Source organism: Paralichthys olivaceus, chromosome 16 (genome assembly GCF_024713975.1).
Source record: "Paralichthys olivaceus isolate ysfri-2021 chromosome 16, ASM2471397v2, whole genome shotgun sequence".
In the NCBI taxonomy this organism is placed as follows: domain Eukaryota; kingdom Metazoa; phylum Chordata; class Actinopteri; order Pleuronectiformes; family Paralichthyidae; genus Paralichthys; species Paralichthys olivaceus.
The window spans coordinates 21,969,373-21,993,475 of NC_091108.1; the positions used below are offsets into that span (position 1 = coordinate 21,969,373).

At 39.5% G+C, this 24,103-nt stretch overlaps 2 protein-coding genes across 4 annotated transcripts; one reads left to right on the plus strand and one right to left on the minus strand.

Annotated features, from left to right (window-relative positions):
• Positions 1 to 38: 38 nt before the first annotated feature.
• On the minus strand, positions 39 to 15,398 carry ttpa (tocopherol (alpha) transfer protein). Of its 3 annotated transcripts, XM_069510718.1 has the most exons (6): positions 15,284 to 15,397; positions 13,455 to 13,711; positions 10,084 to 10,237; positions 2,286 to 2,479; positions 1,771 to 1,881; positions 39 to 1,055 (listed from the first exon to the last, which is right to left on the minus strand). In XM_069510718.1, the coding sequence occupies exons 2-6, from the start codon at positions 13,632 to 13,634 to the stop codon at positions 807 to 809; spliced, it is 888 nt and encodes a 295-aa protein (XP_069366819.1). In that variant the 5' UTR covers positions 13,635 to 13,711; positions 15,284 to 15,397; the 3' UTR covers positions 39 to 806. The 3 variants fall into 3 exon arrangements, with proteins under 3 accessions (XP_069366819.1, XP_069366820.1, XP_019956145.1); XM_069510719.1 differs by lacking the exon at positions 1,771 to 1,881 and having other exon boundaries at positions 15,284 to 15,398; XM_020100586.2 differs by lacking the exon at positions 15,284 to 15,397 and having other exon boundaries at positions 13,455 to 13,824.
• A 1,907-nt stretch (positions 15,399 to 17,305) lies between these two features.
• On the plus strand, positions 17,306 to 22,914 carry cryz (crystallin, zeta (quinone reductase)). The gene is made up of 8 exons (XM_020105364.2): positions 17,306 to 17,560; positions 18,945 to 19,097; positions 19,396 to 19,559; positions 20,260 to 20,311; positions 20,399 to 20,548; positions 20,862 to 20,963; positions 22,390 to 22,485; positions 22,629 to 22,914. The coding sequence occupies exons 1-8, from the start codon at positions 17,453 to 17,455 to the stop codon at positions 22,788 to 22,790; spliced, it is 987 nt and encodes a 328-aa protein (XP_019960923.2). The 5' UTR covers positions 17,306 to 17,452; the 3' UTR covers positions 22,791 to 22,914.
• The last annotated feature ends 1,189 nt before the right edge of the window (positions 22,915 to 24,103 follow it).

Genomic DNA, 24,103 nt, shown 5'->3' on the forward strand with positions numbered 1-24,103 from the left:
ATATAAATGGCACGAGGTAGAGAAAAAAGAACTAAGAATTTCATTGCATTGATTTGTATTTTACAATATCTTTTAACTACAAAAATGCAAAACACTTCAGTATCTTTGATACAAAATATGAATACATTTTCATCAAACCTATCAAATACAAATTACAAAATACTTTTTGTATTTCAAGTACGTATTTTAAATACATGTTTCATAAATACTGCCCATCCTTCCATATAATGTTGATCCAAATGGGGCCAAATGAACAATGAATCACCTGACCTACCATCACCTAATCCCAATTAATATACTACTGATGAAATTTTGCAATTAAAGAATAGTTTCGTAAAAATGCCACAATTTCATGTCATAAATAAAAAATTTGAAAAAAGCATTTGAAAAAAAAGATTTGAATTGTTGAATAGTACATCCACACAGTAACATCTTGCAACACATGTAAGGCTGGTATTTTTAAGTACTAGTTCACTTGTGTGTGATGGCTACCTCACACATCCTGTGTCTGTTTGGATCATTGGCTACGCATGTGTTTATTATTGCTATGTCCAACATGGAGTATTTAGAGGCAGTATGGCAGAAAGTTTTGATGACAGCTATATTCCAATTCAGGGGCTGCATCCTTCAGAGGATTCAGTCTATGACGATGTCAACACCTTTTCAGTTTGGCCCTTGTAGACTCCGAAAGTATTTAAACTCCATCTGATGGGCATCTTTCCAGCTCTCTTAACACAGCAAACAAATTACATAATTTGTACTAAAAATGTCTTCCAGTTGTCTTCGAGGGGACATAACTCCAAATGTCATTCCTCTGAGTATTGTTCATTCTCCGCTTCCTCTGAGATCAAGGAGTTTTCTTGACTTATGGCAATATCAGCCGTTGGATGGGCGGCAATCTGCTGCAGGAGCCCCTCTGATTGAAGCAGATGATTGGTCCAGTCTCTGCACACCTCCTCTATTCCAGGCCCCTCCCCTCCATATTCTGGAGGTAGGGCGGCCGGTGAGAAGAAGTCACTTAAACTGTCGTGGAAATCAGCACCATGCATATGGATCTAGAGAGAGAAGTAACTTGGTTTGACGAGTTAAAGCCATTTTTACTGTATTTGTATGTTAAAGGAAGTCTTAGATCAGAGTCTGAGGCTACATCCCTACTACTACATTTTTGTTTGAAAATGCATCATCCCTGCTACAGATGTGCCTGGCATCCACACTACTGCACAGTTTTAGAGCTGAGAAGTTTGGAAACGCTGCTGGCCATGTTTAGTTTGAAAACTCCAGGACTGTGTCTGGATAGGTGGAAACTAAACAGTTTGTTGGTTCTTTTCAGTCACATAGCTGATTCGTCAGGCTACTATCAAATGACCCTCTTCAAGACGAAAAAACAACCATAGCATTAGTCTTGGTAACCAGTGTAGAACACAACATTGCTAATCAATTACAAGTGTTGCTGACACCGTTGTCTTTGCTAACAGCTGTTGTGCAGTTAAATTCTGCATTTTACAATGATGCAACTGCTTACATGTGTAGGAGGCAAGCAAATATTTGAGCAATCCTATACCCAGCAGGCCTTGCTTGCCTTCCTTTCAGCACGTGCAGGACCAGTGTATGTTTGTTAGCACAAATGGGATTAAAACTGTTACTGAGCCAAAAGACTTGCGTGGACAGAGATTTTTTCAGAGTGAAAACACAGTTTTAGTAGTTGTATGGATACAGCCTAAGAACAGAAACAGATATTTTTGAGTGGAGTGTTTTAATTATAGTGCTAACCCTCTGTTTGATCTTATCTGGCAGGAAGGGACGAATCAGGGCAAAGACCGGCCAGAAGAACATTGGCTCATTGACCAGATGAATTCCTCTGACTTTCAATGGAAAGGATTCCTGATGACAAACAACCCCCACACACAGTTGTAAAAACAATTTTAAGCAACTTGATCAATTCAGTCACTCAGTTAAATTGTGAAACAGCATGGACTGGCTAATAATGGTTATATCAGATCAATCACACACGACAATGAAAGACAGTAATTCAATCTGCTGAGTATGATGATCTTAAACGGACAAATTAAGTCAGGCAAATTGGCCAAACAATTTATCATCGAAATGTCCTGTTGTGCAACATACTATCATAACGTAATCGTCTAAGTTCTTCGTCCTTTATTGGTATAACCTGTTTTAAAGAGTTGGGTATCACCGTCATAGAATTAAAAATGTTATTGCCATCGAAGACACCAATGAAGCACAGGCTTAAAGTAGGTGAGTTAGAACCATGATTGAAGGCCTACCGAAAGCACAGAGGATATCTTTCTGGCGAGGGAAGGGTTAATCTGCATGGCATGGCCTAAACTCCACCCCTGCAGGTCAAATATGACCTTCAGACCCTGCCTCTGCGTCTGTGTCTCCATGGAGATGATCTCTGATGTCATCAGGCTGACCCGGAACACCTGGAAGGCCGACCAGTCTTTGGGGTTCCACTGCCCTACAGACAGAGAGAGAGGGAGAGAGCGAGAGAGGGAGAGAGCGAGAGAGAGAGAGGGAGAGAGGCATATCATACTGTAGCTTTAAGCTAAAGACAGTGTGGTTGAGTCTCACAACTGTCATTGCACACAACACCTACACAAGATAGAGGTGATCTGTGGGGTAAAACAATAATCTTGGTATGTATGGTATCACCCCCATCCTCAGAGATTTTGACCTAACGATGGTGTTAAATGATCTTTATTTCTACAGTACTTTTCTAGTCTTGTATTGAGACAAAACACATTACAGTACAGTTTTTGTCATTTATCTATTCACATAACATTCAGACAGTGCATCTACTGTATTTGCAGCTTTCTCTATCATCACTCACACACTGCCGGCACAGCCATCAGGGGCAATCTGAGGTTCAGTGTCTTGCCCGGGATCGGACTGAGCACCCTCTAGTTTGTGGTCAACCTGCTCTACCTTTTAGCCACAGCTGCCCTTAATCCTCTTAGGTGTGAGGTCAGAAGACATGTTTTACAATTTCTCCTGGATGTCTATGAAATTCATTTCAATCCATTCCATAGTTGTAAGGCATTTCACTCTGAAATGAAAAAGAAGACCTGCAGGTGGAATTGAGGAGCAAAATCAGAAAATCAGGCCACTAAGCTGCAACATTAGACCCCTCTTCTCCCTCTCTTTTTGAACTCTACCATCTCTTGAGGGAAATACTCTTCAGCTGCTAAATCCTCCACCTTGGCTCCACCAGCTCCTTGCTAACTTTGTTGTGTGCTGTTTGGAACTGAGCAGCTATCAGAGGTAATTATCAAGCTTTTTCACTGTTGTTCGAAATGAGATGAGTAAAAAGTAAAATAATGAGCTAAAAGAGACTTTGTGGGTTTGTCACTACATTTGTCATATTTCATATTCCACTTGTTTGAGCCATTGTGAATATATAAAAAAATCATTAGTGTAGTTTTCACAAAACACTAATTGCATTTTGATGGGGATCTTGAATGGAAACAAAACTGTGTGTGATGAGGATAATCAATTGAGTTGTAACTGAAACTGAATGAGGTAAGTGGCACAGTCAGTCCTGACATATAAGAATGAGTGATGGCTTGAAGAAACTGGTTAACTTGAAAACAGTTCATATTCAACTTTCAAGAAAAGAAAGGCGATGCATCATGTTGGGGGATACAATTAAAACAAACAGGAAATACAGAGTGCAGCTAAGATAAAGCTTTTTATGACCAAGCTGCAGAGACTGGGACTGTTAAATTGAAAACTGTAATGAATTGGGTAACAGAACACATGACTCACACCTATAGATGCACAAATTTTTAACATGATGGTGAATTTAAAATGTGGGTCAGATACACTTGAATCTGTCGACTGTAGTACAGACTGACAACTGATCAAAAAAGTTAAAGAAACTCCCTCAAGCAGTCTTGATATGACTTTAAAGAGGCCAAAATAATTGTTTAAAGGATACTGTGACCTAGATCTTTGACCAAAATATAATCAGTTAATCAGTGAGTCCAAGTGAATTGTACCAGTGATTCTTGAGGCATGGGACAAAACAAGTCCACCAGTGGAAACTGCGATTAAGTTTGAAAATTTAAATATTTTCAAATGTAATCTGATATATTAATAATAGAATGTATTCAACACAATTAACTTCTGCAATTTAATTTAATTTAATAATTATAATATTATATTATTATATAAAATCTATGACTTCCCACTAGATCTAAAACAGCATGTCCACAGAGAAGGGTTCAATCATTCATGTGCAATAAAAATATTTGTAATGATTAAATTGAGTTTGTTTCATAAAAAGAAAATCTTAATAATATCTCACATCAGAGCTATGTTGTTTTTCAATGACACATGCATATTACATAAGTTTCAAAGTTGTGTCCCCACATTCATTCAAATGTAATAAAATCAGGCAATATTAGGGGCAGCAGTCACTCTGAAGGATCCATTTTCACATTCCACCTATGCAAAGTGCAGACAGGATCAAATATGTTTTACAGATTGATAGTATTTCAAATCTTAATGTTAATATTTCCTGTGTCACAACCATGATATGTCAACACCATCTTCCAGTTTCTGAGGACGTTGTTTAGAATGTTTAGATCATTTAATTCTCCTGATGTAGGATCTGTTAGCATCTAGCATCAAGCTGAAAAGAAAATGGCTGCTACTTAAATTCCATTTGTTTTGTGGAAAAAATGTCCATTATGTCAACAGTGTCTGTCTCACGGTGGTGACAGGTGAACTAAGATGCCCTCGATTGGGAGGGCATCATTTACTGTGTTTTCTGAGTCATTTGAGTCAAATATATAGAGTATTAGTTATATTAGTTATACTAATTATAAATATATATACACTGAATATGTGGCATCAGCATTTTATTGCTTTTTTATTGTATTTGATAGTCGTTAACTCTGTCAGCTGAGGGAACATAGGGCTTACACACACATAAAGTTGAAGGCACATAGACACACCCCCTCTCTAGTTTAGGAAAATATGGTTAGTAAAATTGTTATATTATATAAACATATAATAATAACTGTAATAATACAGTCTTGCTATATCACATTCACAGGGATGTGAGGTTCCTCTTTGAGCCCAAGTGAAAGTTTGTGCCAAATTTGAAGACATTCCCTCATGCTGACCTTAAAATATCATGTTCAAGAAAAGCACAAACATACCTTGTGAGGCCCCCGTGACCTTGACCTTTGGCTACCAAATTGAAATCCAAGCTCAAGTGAATATTTGTGCCAAACGTGAAAGAATTCCCTCAAGGCTTTCTGGAGATATGGCATTCAAAAGTCAAAACTCTTTGAGTCTGAGTAAATGATTGTGCCACATGTAATCATATTCCCTTTTGGGCATTGCTGAGATATTTTGTTCAAAACAACACATGGTCATGTGACCTTGACCATGGACTGTGAAAACAACAAGACTCCTTGATATGAAATATGCCCACTTACATCATTTTTGACAATAACTCTTATGTTCTCTCTTAGGCAAGGCAAGTTTATTTTTAATGCGCATTTCAACACCATGGCAATTCAAAGGGCTTTCACATAAAATTTAAAAAGGCATCATGACAAACTGTAAAAGCAACATAAGACATCCACTTTCTTGGTGTTAGTGAGGACTGCAGCTTTCTGAGGGATAATTTAGAGACCTGTAAACACAGCTTTACACTGGTCAAGTCAGCTGAAGAGAAATGCATGGTCAAGTTCTTCCAAAACCTTCTGTGACAAACAGTAAGTCATCTGACATATCCACATGGATGAAGGATCACCATCTTCAACTGAATCTGGCAAAAACTGAGATGTTGGTCTTTCCAGCCAAAAAAGCCATACATCACAACATCGATGTCAAAATTGACTCCCTAACTCTTGCTCCTACCAAGGCTGCAAGGAATCTAGTCGTCATCATCGATGACCAACTGACATTCTCGGACCATGTTGCCTCGGCCTCCCGGTCGTGTCGCTTCGCACTTTAAAACTTCCGAAAAATCAGGCCGTACCTGACCCAATATGCTACCCAACTGCTGGTACAAACCCTGGTGATCTCCCGCCTCGACTACTGCAATGCCCTATTAACGGGCTCGCCAGCTTGTGCGGTGAAACCTCTTCAGATGATCCAGAATGCGGCGGCGCGTCTGGTGTTCAACCAACCAAAGAGGGCACATGTTACCTCACTGCTTCACTGAGCTTCACTGGCTGCCTGTACCTGTTCACATTAAGATCAAGTCACTTATTCTTGCCTACAGAACGATTGCTGAAAACACCACTCTTTCTCTTTCTACCACTCCTCTGCTTTCAAGCACTACTAGTCTCTCCTTTCCTTTCCCCTACCACCATCTCCCGCAAATTATTACTTAATCTCTGCCCTTAAACATAGGGTAGTATTTATTGTTACACTAAGATCCTTGTTGCTATGTAGCTTGAATGTTACGTCTCCCTTGTAAGTCGCTTTGGATAAAAGCGTCTGCTAAATGCCTAAATAAATAAAATAAAATAAATGTAATCCTCGATATGTTCTTAAGACGCTGTCATTGTATTATTGTGGCTGTTAAGGTTAAGGTCTGAGTCAATGACTACTCTAAGATTTCTGCCTTGGTTTGTGGTTTTTAACTTAAAAGATTCCAGTTCAGTTTTTTTCCTTGTTTCAGACTGAGTAATTGTAAATCACATGTTTATAATTTACATGGCAGTTATAACAGGTTGTCTTCATGAAACCAAACTTCTATGAGACAAATTGTGATTTTTGACTCTGGGCTATACAAAAATATTTTGATTGATTTTCGGACTGCATTTTTTCAGCAAAGATGTTTGTATGATGTTCTTGATTGACAGATATGGACTTTTCAATGGCCGATGGCAATAATCAAAGAGCTGGGCTGCTGACGGCCGATACAAAACACTAATATAATGCTGTTCTTCTTATTTGCAAATAATGAAATACTACAAATTAATAATTACAAAAAAGGGAAACTGCTTAAATAATCTTAAATGGACATTTATTTAACACTAACCTTATTTAGGATTATTTAGTTGAACACAGACAAATAATTGACAATAAAAAAGGGATATTTTTACTGTTTGCTTAAGTAAATCTGTACTCTATTAAAATGTCCGCAAGTCATGAAAAAATTCAACAACTTCACTATGCCGAATGTAAATTTACACCTCAAGCAAAGTGGCACAAAGTGGCATCAAGTACAACAGAAGTGCCTTTAATATAGTTTCAGATCAGTTGTTATTTTTTTGTATTCATAACACTGGCGCTCTTTCCATTTTCAAATCCCATCTCAAAACCCATCTTTTTAAACTGGCATGTTCAGTTTGATTGTCTTCCATTTAGCCAAACTACATATTTTATTTAAGTTTTTGAAGATCATTTTTTTGTTGTGTTTTTATCTCTGCCTTGTGAGGTGAGTAATCTAATAGGTGCCTATAAATAAAATGTATGATGCAATTGCGCCCGTCTGAGCACCCATAGATGTGTTTGTCTTACAGTTTTTCTGAATTGCTAAAACACTAATTCCTGTTGTGTGAATCAATTGCTCAGTTCTCTAAACTCATTCACTGAATTGAGCATCATTTTGACAAAACCATAAACTATCTTCACCTAGTAAAACACTATTTGCAGATCTCAGTCTTTCCTTTTGCAAAGCTCTAAACACATTCTCATGCAATAAAACACAGTTTTCACTGTGATGCATTTGTGATGCATAATGGTAAAAACCAGTGGCAAAATATGAACACAAATGAAACACATGTGTCATCCATTGAACACAACCATTCAAAATTGATCCCACTTGTTTCTCTTCATGTCATGACAACATGACAACCAATATAAGCCAGTTCAGAGTGCAAGCAGGTTGGTCCTGCAAGCTCATGACAACAATGGATCAGAGACACAGAGGACGAGTGTGGAGGTAGACAAGAGGAGGTAGAAGTGGAGGACAAGAAGGAGGCAGAGGAAGAGGAGGGAGTGGAAGACGAAGAGTGGCAATTTCTGATGGTGGTACAGTACTGTAATATAACACTGCGTGCTGCTATAAGCAACCGGGGTGTTCTTCACCATCATGCCACTCTGGGGCCATATACTATACATATATAACACCCAGCACCTTCTCACCTTTCTCGGTGGTCTTAGAGATGTGTTGTCTGCAAATGAACAGCAGGAACATGAGATGATGGAATGGCCTATTTATGTTATAATTTGGGACAATGTTAGTTTTCACCGCGCTGTCCAAGTCAGAGAATGGTTCAATATGAATCAGAATATCAGTACAGTAACCTATACTTGCCGCCGTACTCTCCCTTCCTCAATGCAATAGTCCTCTATTTTCTTCTTCTTCTTCTTCTTCTTCTTATTATTATTATTGTTTTCCTCCACTCGGAGATGGAAGCTGAATGAGCGACAGCCCTACACCAGGCTTACTGTAATCTTCTTGAGGCCATGGAACTAGCCTGTGATGACATTGGTGAGGAGATGTGTCAGGGCTGGGTACGGCACACTAGGGTTTTTTCCCTGTTGCCTGGCAAGGGCAAATATAACGTGTGATGTGAATGAAGTGCTGTGGCCTGACCCAGTACTTTATTGTGACCAATAAACATTTCTCCATGAGCAACATGCCTTGACCACTGTGTTTTCAATTTTTTGGTGTGGTGTTTAATGACAGCTCAGCAGTTTTTCTATTTTGACCGATTCGTGCATGATCTGACAACATTGTTCGGCTTTGAGCACATGTAAAACTATTCTGAGGCGATGGTGTGGTTTTGCAAAAAGAATCAGAGGTTTTGTGAATGTAGTTTGAGAAAAGAGTTTTGTGTTTAGAATTCTGAGAAAAGGACAGGAGGATTCAAAAAACGTGTTTTAACAATTGTGAAAAACTGTAACATAGTATGTAATCGAGTGTTTTGCTGGTGCAGTGCTATCCTGAGGCAGCAGTGCTTCAGTGGTGCATGTATTCCACTATTGTTTTAAGGCCGGTTATAAAGACAGAAGTATGATTCATCATATTGAACTTACACTCTACTTTGTTTATTGCATGTTACACCCAAAACAAGTGATTCACAAAGACACTAAACTCCACCTCTTTGAACCATGCTCCTAGACACTTTTTTCACTGACATTGAACTAACAAGATTTGAACTCAGCCTAAATGAACTTGCACCATCTTCTTGAGCTTATTGCAGTTCAAATAACCCCCTTTTTTTTATCTTCCCTTATGTGTGCAGTCATTGGCCAGTACTGATTATCTCCAGATATACCACATTTTGCTCAGTTCATCTCTGGATGCTGGATTGAGATTTCCTCCCTGAGCACCAGAGATTGACAGGAAACAATGCGGCTGGTAACTGATCCAGCACAGTTTGATCTTAGTGTTAACACGTTCACTCATTTTAACTATTAAAGGTCCAGTGTGTAAGATTTAGGTGAAAGGGATTATTGGCTATTGGCATAAATTTAATGCAGAATAATCCTCATGATGTTTTCACTAATTCATTTCATCTAAATTATATGAATTGTAGTTTTCTTTACCCCAGAAAAGACCCTTTATATTTAAATACTTTATATTTACATCGAGGGGACCCTCTCTACGGAGGCCACCATGTTTTTTACATTAGTCCAGACTGGACAAACTAAACACCTTTTGAGTTTTTATGACAACTGAAGCTACCACAGTTTCTTTTTCATGTTTGGAAGGAGAAGGTGAGGTGAGGGGTGTTCAGCTGCAACATGCAACTTCAACACTAGATATCACTAAATTCGACACACTGAACCTTTAAGTTATTGCTTGTGTAAATAAATCCTCCTACTGCTGTTGCTTCACATCAAAAGAATTTATAAGGAAAAATGATTTTATTGTGAAGCCGCCACAGTAAACATAATGTGTTCGTCATATTGCAGTTGTAGTTATTATTGAAAACCAGGACTGAAATTTTACAGATTAAAAATGTAAGTGATTCTGTCTTTTCTGTCTCATGTTTCAAATATATTTAAAGTGATGTTTAGGTTAACATTAAAAACGACACATTTGCTGGATACAGTAATTGCATAACTGCTTTGAGTACTCACCGATCCTGTAGATGAGCACCCTGCTGCCGGCATGGTCCCGCTGCGGTAGAACGGCGTGATACGATGTGCTGAGGAGGCCAAGCACAGAGGAGGGAGACAGACAGCCGCTGAGCTCAGGACTTTCCCTCCGCCACCGCTGATAGTTCAGTAACAGCTGCACAGGACACATGCAATGTTCAGGGACAATGAGGGAAATCACAAGAGTCTACTGTACCTATGTGACCTGTAGCTGAAGCAGTGCATCAAAGAAGATGTGTGCTGTGTGCTTCTGATCCAAACCCTCAGAGTAAACGTCCCTGCTGCTGAGGATCATATAGGGAAATAAAACTAGCAGCTTAAAGGGATAGTTCACCCAAAAAAAATTAATCACCACTATGCCGATAGAGGGGTGGGTGAAGTGTTTGAGTCCTCAAAACACTTTTGGAGTTTCAGGGTTAGAAAGTGTTGCAGCCAAATCCAATACATTTGAAGTAAATGGTGACTCCTTCTTCAAATGTAAAAACCAAGTGTCTATAAGCCCCGACATTCAAATTCTACTGGAAACAAGGTCATTAACACCATGTTTAGCTGACATTTAGGCTGAAAACATAGTCGAATTTGAATTTTGGTAATTACTGACACTTGGATGACAGCTCAGAAGCAATATGGAGGCATTTTCATTTTTTTTCTGGCTCAAAAAGTGGTCAACATTTACTTCAATTGTATTGGATTTGGCTGCAACACTGTTTACCCCTGAGACTGCAAAGGTGTTTTGTGGACTCAAACACTTCACCCACCCCTCCATCGGGGCAGTGGTGAGTAGATATTTTTGTGGTGAACTATCCCTTCAGTTTGTGTGTTTATTACGGCCACAGAGCTTAGACCCACATGGCCGAGCTCCAGCTGCTTTCAAATTCAGATAAGCACCTCACCCTCTCTGCTGAGCTCCCAACTGAACACTCTACATGGAGCACCGCTGTAACAAAACTGTTTACAAACAACACTTTAGGAATATATTCCAACTGTAAAAACACCCCTGGATCACTGGTTGTTTTTAGAGATGTTTTTGTTTTTCACAGTCTTTCACAGTCTTTCACACTTTTACCACAGAAAAGTAACTCAGTCACCTCCTGCCTGACGTCAACTCCAGTACTGGACTGTGTGTCTGAGCTGTGCGCTTTTACACAACGAAACACACCATTTGTTTTTTGATTAAGTGAAAGTCAATGAGAATGCACAGAGGCAGTATTCGAAATAGTATACGATTTACAATTGAGTACTTGTGTGCATGTATGACAGTTATGTGTTGGATGACTGGTGAGGGATGGGTCGGAAGAAGAATGGTCAGAGTTAGGGGTGGGACAAAATATTGAAACAGCAATATATCCTCAACCTGACTAATGAGATGTTATTATCGATATGCTGGTGCAAAATATCTATATTTTGTTATGTATTTATTTATATATAATTTAGACTTTAGCTAGTTTATGGGTATTTTATATTAGAATAATGGCAGATGCAGTCTTTGACAAGTCACAGTATGGTTGGCATTAAGATAAGACTTCATGCACTTTTTGGACATGATTTTATTATTACATTATTTTATCTGCAGTGAATAAATACACAAATTCTGCACTTCACCTCTTTATTAACTTGGGCCAAGTATCACTCTCAAAATAGTCATGTGACACATATAGTTCAAAGACAATAAAACAGATATAATCTGTAAAAATATTATGCAGCTGCCATGGCTTTACACAGAATAATAATTTAGTGAGTTACATTAGTTATAGTGTTAACTGTGAGAAGTAATAAGAGCTAACAGCTGCCCCTGTTAGAGTTGGGGTATCCAGCTCTGTCGTCCTGTCATGTGATATGAGATTGTAGTGTCAATGTAAATATGTATTATATAGTTTTGCTACATTTTTCTGTGAAAATAAATTTTCAAAATGTTTATGTGTAAAAACAACCCTTGGCCAACGAATGCATTGTAACTGTAAGGGCAGTCCACCTCAGTAAAATAATAGAGGAAACTGTTTGTCATCAGTTGCACCATCATCTGGTCACTTACAGAAGATTATCAGCACCCTGGACTCTGAACTCACCCAAATTGCTCTCATTTAGGTTGTCAGTGACTTTGACTGACACTGATGCCAAGCAGGCTACAATACTGGTTTAAAGTTCAGCATTCAACACTGTAGACTTCACAGGCTTGAGAGTTTGGAAGGTCTGTGTGACACCGCCCTCCAATGTTTCAGATCATATCAACGTGGACATTTCACGGTAATTATATCGAGATGATGAACTGAGTCTCTCCTGTTCAGTCCTCACATGCTTCAGCAAACATATGATCAGTGATCAAAGCTACACAGACAACACACTCCACATTTCACTGTTATAAGTAAAACATCAGCACTTTGAATTCACTGCTCTACTGCCTGAAGGACACGAATCTCTAGATGTTACACACACCTGCAACCAAATAAAGAAAAGACCACAGCGCTAATGCCGATGTGGCTGGTGCGAGGCTCACAAGCAGCTTTGTGCATATATGGAGTCTGTTATCTCACCACTGACCAAGTCAAGGACCTGGGAGATATTGTTGGTGCTGACCTAAACCTTTATCACTAATAACATCACCAACTTAGCATTCTTTCACCTCAGAAATAATGAAATACACATTTAGAGACACTCGCCCATGTTGTTGTCATCAACAGCATTTTCACAACATTCAGACATCAGTTTCTCAACAGCTCTGTCAGGTCACAAGACAGTTTCATTGTGAGTGCAGTCGCAATGTGACGACACAGCTTGTTGTGTCCCACACACAGAACACATGAAACATCCTGCCTTCAGTTTGCACCATGGCCCCATTCTTTTCGAAATCTGCTAGAGAAGTTTCTGTTGCATTTTCAATTGGCTTTCAATCACATGGAATTGAAGTTTGAACCAGTTGTGTGCATTTATTGCCTCTCTTCTAATGTTCAGTCACTCTGTAAACAGCATGAATGTTACACACACACACACATTACACTGAAATGTATGAGAGTTGAAGTATGACATAGTAAATACTGAAGTACAAGTACATGTGAAATAAAAAACAAATATTAGAGATTGACAGTATTTGCGACATTGTGTGGTGTACGCTGTCCAGCCTGCAGAAGATGAGTTTTCATGTGTGTCTTGGGTTAGATTTAATATTAACATGTGAGCACATGCTCTGTGATCGATCGTGCACACGGTACAACCACAGAGTGTACGATTCTCCCCTGCACAGTGAACAACAGCCCAAACCTTCATCAAGTTACACTCAAGTAACATCTCAGACTCTCTACAGGTACATAGTGTTCTCCTGAGGAAGAGGTTTTTATTCCTGGACTCAAGTGTGGTACCTTCAGACAGAGTTCCACGTCGAAGTCTCTGGCCCGTAGAAACTTAAGGAGGAATCCCCGGGAGAAGCTCGTGACGGCGGACAGCTCGCTGCTCTGCAGGGCTCTCTGCCTCAGCCCGCTCACATGCGGATCCAGCTGCTCTGAGTCGTCCGGGAGATCGCTGAGCTGAGGCCCGTTCATGTCGCCCCTTGGTCCGGTCACTCTTCAGTGCTGCTGCCGGGCAGCTGCTCGAGGAGGAGGGGGAGGCGGGGCTGCAACTGGAGAGAGAGGGAGAGAGAGAGCGTGTTTGTGAGTGTGTGTGTGTGAGAGAGAGAGAAAGAGAAAGAGAGAGAGAGAGGGTGTGTATGTGAGAGAGAAAGAGAAAGTCAGTGTGTGTGTGTGTGTGAGAGAGAGAGAGAGAGAGAGAGAGAAAGAGAAAGTCAGTGTGTGTGTGTGAGAGAGAGAGAGAGAGAGAGAGTCATCTCTCCATCAAGTAGGTTACCCTGAAAGTACACACTGATATGCACTGAACTTAAGTACAGGTGTATAGGTACCTGTTCTTCACTCGAGTATGAAGTATTATGTGACTACCCCCCCATCAGGATGATCCATGTTGTTTTCAGTGGCTGGCTGTACAGATGTGAGACTGGGATCCAGTGAGCCACTGGTGCCCCCAGGAGAGTAGTGAGATAACGCAATGAGTCCTTTTCTCCCCCCACAAACCTTTCATGCAGACTGATACAGATATTAAAACAAATCAAGCTTCTATGACAAATGGGTGATAACAATATTTCACTTATTTTGTACAATGTTAATGTTGAGGAATTTTTGTACAAGTACTTTCTTACTGTACTTAAGTAGATTTTTCAGGTTCCTGTACTTTACTTGAGTTTTTATTTTCGATTCGTTACTTGTTTTTACGCTTTTACGCACGGAGCATCTCTCCTCGGGATACGCGCGCGCCCGGGCGGGACAGCACGAGACTCTAGTGTCCGGAGGTTGGTCGGGCTGCTGTACCGGTAATGATAATTCCTCAGGTTCACCTACAGACACACCTTGTTTCGACTTTTACTTCCTCTAGATAGTCAGGGCCGTGACCAACTCCGGCGGGGCCGATCCGAGGACCTCACTACACCCTCCAATTGGTAGTAGCGACGGACGGTGTTTACAAAGGGCAGGGACTGAATCAAGACCAGCACATTCCCTTATCCATTTATTCCCTGTAAAAATGATCCAGGTGCTCATGCAGGACCTCGGTTCAGTTCAGTCTTTTTTTGATTCTGTCTGGAATTTGGCAGCAACACTAGAATGTGTCCAGTGATTTGTTTCTCTGTACCAGCTCTGTGCAGGTTGTTAACAAAAGAAGAAAAGTAACCTATTTTGTGTGCCTACAACTTTCATTTTGCAGAGTAATCAGAAGAGGCATCGTGTATCATGAAGTTAAAAATTCATTTTTACTTTTGTGCTTTCAGAACCTGTACTTTCTTACTATTACTTGAGTAAAGGAGTTGAATCAGTACTTCTACAATTGACAAACCATGTGTCTTTGAGCACTTTTGCCACCTCTGCAAAAGACAACATGCAAGGTATAACCGCAAAAATATAATGTTATACATTATATGTTAAATGTTTAATATAATATACGTTAATTGAAATTTGGATGAGGACATTATTGAATAAACAAAGAGATGACTGAACAAGGATGAATACTGACAAAAATGAAAAGCATCTGACATGATCATTCACAGATAAAATAACCCCAGATTATATCTACAGGATATCCTTACTGTAAATTAGACAGAATTGTCTTCACAAAGGTCTCAATACCTGAAATATTTATCAGTACTTACATGTTTGGATGGTTGATCAGGTATGACGACTTTGAGTTTTAAAACCTTGCCATCAGTGTAGTCACACTCCAAGGTTTGGATCATAATCGGAGAGCAAACGCATTATTTCAGGTCATACTCTTATAAGGCTTGGATCATAATCAACAAGAACTGGCATGTTAACTTCAGTCAGTAGAAGATTATCCAGTTTCCCCACATTCCCCCACATACCCATTTCTTAATGACAAAACAACCTTGGTTTGGCAAAGACAAGGTTGGATAAATCTGTGGAATGGAGAAGTTTCCCATTTAGTCAGCCACCTTGGCTTTGTAGGCTTGTAATGCACCCTTTTGAAAGCACAGCTCAGATTTCGAGACGGCAATACAACTGTTAACTTTTTAATGTCTCTACGGCTCATCAGTCTCCCTGATCATCCCAATTTTTTGACAATGAGTATGGCATTAACCATCTCCAGAAATATTTAATTCCGTCTCCCATGCAAGATTTCCGAAATCTGGTTAGTGCAAATTCGGTAGTATTTTTAAAAAGCATTTAAAAAAACGTTTACCTGATCTCATGTTATTACATAATTTCAAAACTCTCCTGTTTGTTTTATTTTGTAGTTTCTTGCTGTGAGTAACGAATGGTTGAATGTTTCCTCTTGAACTGGTCACTGTTTTGAACAGGAAACCTTACCTGTCAGCACAGCACAGAGTAATCAAGCAGGCAAAACATGATTTACATAGCATATTTAATTCCTGGTGGATGAACAATGTGCTGCACAGACTGTGAGCTACTGCAGAAGCTGCAGCCACAAAAACATGTGGAGAAAATAATAAGAAATACAATTATAGGAGGATTGGGTTAAGACTAAAAACAATTAACAGAAGGTAAAATTAAAATGAGACAAAATAAATAAATACAAATGATAACAAATAATGATAAGAACATGTTTTAAATAAAACGAAGATATAAAAGATAAGTAAATAAAATGTAGTCCTGTCATCCATATTAATATCATATTAATTTGTTAAAATGTGTTTATTTACAAACCACTGAGTGTAAGTGTGTGTGGGTCCAGGTCAGGTCCAGCTCAACACTTCACCAATCCATATTGCCTTTCGGTTCATACTCTCTGCAATATATTATTATTATTATATTACATACACAGAAAGATCTTTATTATTAAACCCAAATCCATAGCCCTCCATTTTTTCTTCTGCCTTTGTTTTGATTCCTTTTTGTAACTTCTCTAATTACTCCCCATTTCAATTTGTCTGTGGAAGGAACACAGCTGTTAATTATTCCATTTTAGCTATCGAAAATTGCGTGACATATACCCTGAGGTCGCTGGTTCTAGTCCCACTCCTGGCTAAATCATTATGATCAAGTCGCATGTATATCAGCAACTAAATGAACATGAGAATATCAATGTAAACTAATCCAGAGACAAACTAACGATCTTATAGTGAACAAGACAAATGTGTGGGTTATTGCTACTTATCTACATAGTTTAGATAATTTGAAGCAATCCAGTCTCGTGTGGATATCAAGTTAAACTGTAATTTGTCTGAGTGAAGTTGTTTAATTGATAATATTACTGAATAATAATAAGAGGGATCTGAATAAAGAAACGTCATACCAACTTTATGTATTTAATAACAAGAAAGGAAATTGACTGTCACGACCAAGATTATAGTTAGAACTAAATTCACAGGAGAAATAGATAATAATGACATAAAAATGATTGATTAAATAATTAAAAAAAGGAAACAAAAGAAAAGAAAAGGAGAGAAAAAAATATATTTTTTAATTATTTGAAAAAAGAAAAAAATTATGATCAGGCCTGCCCTATATATATTCTATTATAAATAAAGTTGTTTTATTTATGTATTTATGACTGTATCAACATTTATAAATACATTAGATTATCCTGCTCATCCTGAGTATGAGGGGGGAAAGCCACGTGATGGTGAGCTGGAAACCACTGGACAGAAGAAAGCGGCGGCTTGATTTACTCCAGTCCACACGGTGGCGCTGATGCACTTCTGACCGACCATGTTAAGACCGCGGAAGGAGTCAGTGTTCACGCCCCCTCTCACGAAGAGCTCACCAGTGGCACCATAGTGAGACCAGAGACTCTATAAGGTCTCACTGGTCAGCGTGAGACAGCCCGTGATCAGTGAGACATGTCGGGCAGCAGAGTGATGAGAGCCATCAGAGTGAGTGAGTGCGGAGCTCCGTCGGTTCTCAGCCTGTGCTCACAGGTGCCCGTTCCACAGCCGGGACTCAGACAGGTGAGACACACGGCTGATCACAGCTGACCCTGGTCCTGTCAGTGCAAAGACTCCTGCAGTCACATGATTAGAACAGGACAGTGAAGCTGCTGAAGCCCATGTCATAGTGTCAGTAGTACTTTTTAAACACCGGAGTCTGTCTCATGTCTGTGCAGCTGCAACACCTGACTTCACTGTTAAGCGTGATCTCTGTTTGCCTTGTGGGAATAATCTCAGCAAACAGACAGCAGCACACAGGTTCAACTTCAGCCATGTTTATAATCATAATAATAATGAGAACTTGGGTTTGTATAGCGCCTTTCAGGGTACCCAAGGCGCTTTACAGAGAGAAGAAACAATGATACAATAATAAAAAGTAACAAACAAGAACACAAGATATTAATAGTAATGGTTGGCTGAGGCTAGAGTCCATAAGCTGTGGTGAACAAGTAGGTTTTCAGGAGTTTTCTGTAGGTGTCCAGAGATGGGGCATTGCAGTGGTCTGATGTGACTGCTTGCATGGCCGGATGAACCTCCTGATCGGGCCAGAGTACAACATTTGCTATCGGGCCCCTCTTGACCCACACCACATATGTCCGTTTAGACAGTATGTATGTTGGAGCTGAAATTACTGATTAACAAATTAGTCAACTGGCAGAAAATTAACTGGCAACTGCTGTATAATGATTTACAATTAGATAATGTGAACTTTGGCATCTGGGTAATTTTCACTATTTTCTTGGATAACATACACTGACCAGTCAGTACACTATTAAAGACGATAGTTGTCAGATGTATTGATTATGAATGTTTTTATTTGTTGTGTTGCTTGTAGGTTGCAGCTTCGCAGTTCTATGATGGAACAACACAACCTTGTTAAAGTTTTACTGCGTGTTCATCACTTCACACACATGACAATCACAGCAGCATGATAAAGAACAACACAAACATTTAATATAAACAGTTTCGGTGTTAAAACCAGAGGATGGATGAGTCGACATGGCTGATGGTGTACTTTAGTGGCACACATTTCTTACCACGTATGTAGTATGAACTGGGGCTTTTGAACTGTTGATTAAGGCTTGTCTATATGAATAAACATAATAGTGCATTAATATTATAGAATTTAAGCCAATCAAATAGGAAGCAAATAATAAAGATAACACAGTGTGTTATGAATATGACAATAGTAAATGCAGCTTATAATAAACAAAGGATAAGCTGTGCTGTGACAGTTGAGCTTAATGTTAATGGACTCTTATTTTGTCTGTTGTACTTGGCCCTGGTTTTTAATGTCTTATATGACCGCACAAACCTCTGCATGTTTATTTCTCTGTCTGAAATAGAACATGTAGGTTTTGAACTGTCCGGCCTCTGGCTCTTCCATGATGTTTCTCTGCTGTAGGTGTTGATCCGTGTCCAGGCCTGTGGCGTGAACCCTGTGGAAACCTACATCCGTGCTGGGACTTACAGCCGTAAACCCACCCTGCCGTACACACCGGGCACCGATGTAGCTGGAGTGGTGGAAACAGCTGGTGAAGGAGTGGTTGGATTTAAGGTCTGAATAAAAAAAACACTGCACATTAAACAGAATTATTGGTGGATACAGTTGATATTGATGAGATATCATTTAGTAAAAAATACATGTCCATTTAAATGTATGTCTTAGTACATTTTAAGCACTTGATAGTACAATACATAACATCTATTGGAAACATTCACCCTGTTGATTAACACCCAGAAAGCTGCTGTGTGTGTGTGTGTGTGTGTGTGTGTGTGTGTGTGTGTGTGTGTGTGTGTGTGTGTGTGTGTGTGTGTGTGTGTGTGTGTGTGTGTGTGTGTGTGTGTGTTGGCAGGCAGGAGATCGAGTCTTCACCACAGCCACAGAGTCTGGAGCTTATGCGGAGTTCACTGTAGCAGCTGACGACTGCGTCCACAAACTGCCCGATGCTTTAGATTTCACACAGGGAGCAGCCATAGGGATTCCTTACTTCACTGCCTACAGAGCTCTGATTCACAAGTAAGACCATGTCACTGTTAGAGGCTGCAGCTGCACCATGGTGGTGGACGAACACATACATATGAGGTCAACAGCCTTTTTTCATGTTGCCTTTTTTCCCTCTGAATAATTTATGCACAATTATGTTTACTTATTCAGAAAACAATACCTACATCCTGTACATTCCAATGCTTATATTATGTAAATAGACAATATGTTATTGCTATTGTCATCACAGACTCTCAGCAGCCCAGTGTCATTGAATTACCAATGTTGCTAGTGTAGCTTCACATTATATCATTGTCAATCCCAGTGTCAAGCTAAACAGATGCTTAAATGACATGAGAGCAGTTTGAATGCGAAGATCATTTTCTTCTTATTTACTTTAACTGCTTTCCCACACTAACACCATCAGGACAATAAATAACAATTAAACCATAAAGATTAAAGCACTGTCAGATTGGTTGTTACATTTTAACTTATAGATTTAATAATGGTACTTTTAACAGCTGCAATGAACCTTGTAGTAATGGCATTAAAAAGTAGAGCTTAAAAAAACAGCAGAGAGAATAGTACTTGTTTTTATCGTATTTAAATATTTTAACTTCTTATTTTCTTTTAGGAGAGAGAAGATCTGTTCAGGTTTTTTTACACAGAAAATACAGAGTGATGTTTATTGATATGACAAATGTGTTTTATTCTGCCATGTGTTGTGTTGCAGAGCCCATTCTAAGGCTGGAGAGACTGTCCTCATCCATGGAGCCAGTGGAGGGGTGAGAGTTTTTGTTATTTTTCTATTTACTTAAAACAGTCTATGATTTCTGCATCCTAATTTTCTTTCTTTGTGTGTGTGTGTGTAGGTGGGTGTGGCAGCGTGTCAGTTGTCCCGTGCTCTGGGTCTCAGGGTGTTAGGAACAGCAGGGACACCAGAGGGAATGAAGCTGGTCCTCAACAATGGAGCTCACATGGCCTTTAATCACAGAGAACAGGGCTACACAGATAAAATCATGGTAAACACACAAGTACACAAACACCAGGAAGAAAACTACTTTTACACAATGAAGCATTTAAGACCCTTTTCCCTGAATTTCTTTAGCTCACAGCATCATGTGTTGTTGTTTTCACCTGCTCCACATTACCAGACAGGTTCTATTTAAGTGATGTTTGGATTGAACAGGTCTGGCAGTGATCAAGCCATGTGTCGGGATCCTGTAGAATGATGACTCTCTTTTTCCAGTGATCTGATTGGTCTGTCATTGTGATGGTCAATTAACCTGGTAAGAAGTGAATCAGCGTCATAACACTGACAACCCCTTGTTCCAGGAAGCTACAGATGGCAGAGGCGTAGATGTGATAGTGGAGATGCTGTCAAATGTCAACCTGAGCAAAGACCTCCAGATGTTGGCCTATGGAGGACGTGTCACGGTCAGTAGCTGTACACTCTGTGGTTCTACCAAAGCCAACACACTTGTCTTCATCTATAAGCTCCACAAACTATATTTTATTAGGAATTTTCAGGAATTAAACATCACATAAATGCTCTGCAGTTACTTTGTCTCAAATGTCAGTTAACGTGAATGATCAGGCGGTGGTTTAGGTAAAATATTGCAATAAAGAAGTGATCATGTTGTGGAAGCAGAAATTTGAGTTTAAAGGGACAAGTCCTTTTAAATATGTTCTACCTCTCAGACTCATCTCTCACAGGCATGCTAAACATGTTTTTTGGTTTAGCATGACTTGCACTTTTCAAGGATATTATCTCCATTTCCATGTTAGGGCAATAAGTCTGTTTTTTCCAAAATCTAGTGGACAAAGTAAGATGGGTCTGGGTCATATCATTAGGGAGGATTTATCTGAAGATTACAATGTGCAGCTTTAAACTGTATGTTCAGTAACAGGTTGGCACGCACATTGCCTTTGTGTACAGATGATGTTAGAATAACACTTTTTGGATCCCACTGTGTTCTCCACTTTATACGGCACACATCATTGCGGAGATGCTCTTTATAAGTGCAGAACAGACGGGGTACATTGCAATCAGTAACTGCTAATGGATAATTCATCATTTTTTAATAGTCACTCACTGATCCCATGGCACTAGTATACATCCTGTTTAAATGACCCAGACTTTGAAAAACCTTGTATGACATCAATGTCGACTGGACTGTCACTTATAAAGATTGCTAAAACCATCCAATGGGTGCAGGTTGCAGTTGTAGGTGGGTGTGCAGTGTCTCAAGCTCTTAATCTGGCTCCACCCCCCCCACTCCTCCAATTATGGCTACTTTAAAGCTGTGATTCAATTCGAGAGCTGCATTTGAAGACCACTTGCATCACAGCAGTGCAACTAGACTGTCCCATTTTGAAGACTCCGACAAATGCAGCGAACAAATGCTTCCTTTCACCCCTGAGCAACATAGCCCACGATTCATTGTGCTTCTGTGACACACTGTCAAAGAGGTAATGGCAAGCAAGGTGAAAACATTAGAAGAATTTATTTTTAAATGAAACCTAATACAAATGTTAAAAAAACACATCTTTTCAACGTTTTAGTGAACCAAATAACCCTTTCCGCAGCTCTGTTGCTAGGCAACGGTTGTAAGGGCGGGAAAAACTGGTGATGCAATATGAAAACCAGACCGTCTCATTTCAGTTCCAGCCGACACGGCTAATGAAGGATGCGGCTGATGTCGGCTGCGTAGACCCCTGAATTGAGACACAGCTTTAGTAAAAAAAACAAAAAAACTCAGGCAGTTCCCAAAACCAAACCTATTCTTCACTCAATGTAACACACAATCTCTTTTTCTGTTTATTTAGCCTGCTAATCACCTGCTCTCCTCTTCCTCCTCAGGTCGTTGGCTCCAGGGGCCCCATAGAGATCAACCCCAGAGACACCATGGCTAATGAGAGCAGCATCATGGGAGTGGCTCTTTTCTTTGCTACGCCGGTACGAAGCACACTTAATAGTTTTTAATAGTTTAGAAAACAGCTTTTGACATGGAGGCAAGAAAAGCTGCTCCTGTTACAATGCTCTGGTCTGTAAAAATAATTTCTATATATCTCTTCTCTCGCTCCCTCTTCTTCCCTCAGGAGGAGAAGAAGGAGAGCGCAGCGTTTCTCTACGCAGGAATGGAAGCTGGTTGGCTGAGTCCAGTCGTCGGTTCCCAGTATCCTCTCGACAAGGCCGCCCAGGCCCACCATGACATCATCGAGTCCCCTGGGGCTGCTGGGAAGATAGTCTTGACCATGTGATGCCATGTCTATCACAGGTCAAAGGTCATTACGTAGGGTTCGGGCCATTGATAATGTACAACAACAACAAAAAAGAACTATCTGTATTTTTTCACTAATTTTAATAAATAATGCTCACAAGTGATTATGTGACCGTCACCGTTGTATTCTCTTCTTGTTCTCTACTCAGTGTGGTGTGATCACTTTGCTTTTGTGCAAGACTAGCCAGCAGGGCATATAACTTTGTAAGTTAGTTTATTTAGGTAGTTTGTGGAGCTCTGATGTGAATTACTTTAATTACTTTAAATCATTTCTGAACCTTTATGTAGACAAAGTGATTCCTTCCATGGTAACATAAGTGCACATTGCTGGAATGGGTGATTGCTAATCAGCTGTATCCTATTGAAATAATTAAATTTTCTCATCACAAGCCTGTATGGAGGGAGAAGATATTCCATGTACAGCATGAAGGTACGGAAGCCCTAAAGGGTCATACATACATACATTTTATTCCACCCGTTTTCCCGTGATAACGAGATAATTAATTTGAGATCTCGAGAAAACAAAACGTATTAAATCATTGCAGGAAACATCATTTAGTGTAGCAATGTCAGAGGAGCAGGAGAATACCGATCACCGCATCACATATCTCTTCAATCAAGGCCTGACACAGGCTGAAATAGCTTTATGCCTTGCTATAGATAATGTACACATTAGTGTGTGTCATCTGAGAAGACTACGGAAGCCGAGAACCGCCAGCGATTTTTTATTTTTATTATCTCGTTATCTCGATATAACAAAGATCATTTTCTCATGATATTGAGATAATCCTTCCGGAGGAAAATAATCTTGTTATCACGGGAAAACGGGTGGAATAAAATGTATGTATGTATGACCCTTTAGGGCTTCCGTATGAAGGAAATATAGGTCAAAGACTAAAAATACTAGTTGCTAAGTTTCCTTTTTCCATATAAGTCCGTATTGATTGTATGCATATATTCAAATCAAATATACAAAAAAGGAAAACAAAACATAACAAAAAACCCCACAACTGTAGAGGGTTTACATTTGAACATTTTACAGTTTTTAGTGTAATTCAGCTGTCAAGATTAAATTTAAACCGTATCATTTCCCCCAAATTTTATGGTAAATACAACTTTTACTCCTAATCTTTACACCTAAAGTAATCATTTACATCACTTATATTTCCTGTACTATATCTGACCATTGTCCATATGTGGGTTTTTTCCTTTCAAGCCAGAATCAACCTTCTTGTGATGGCCTTCCTTCCAGCTGTGAGTAGAATTTTGACCAGACACTTATCTTCCTCCAGA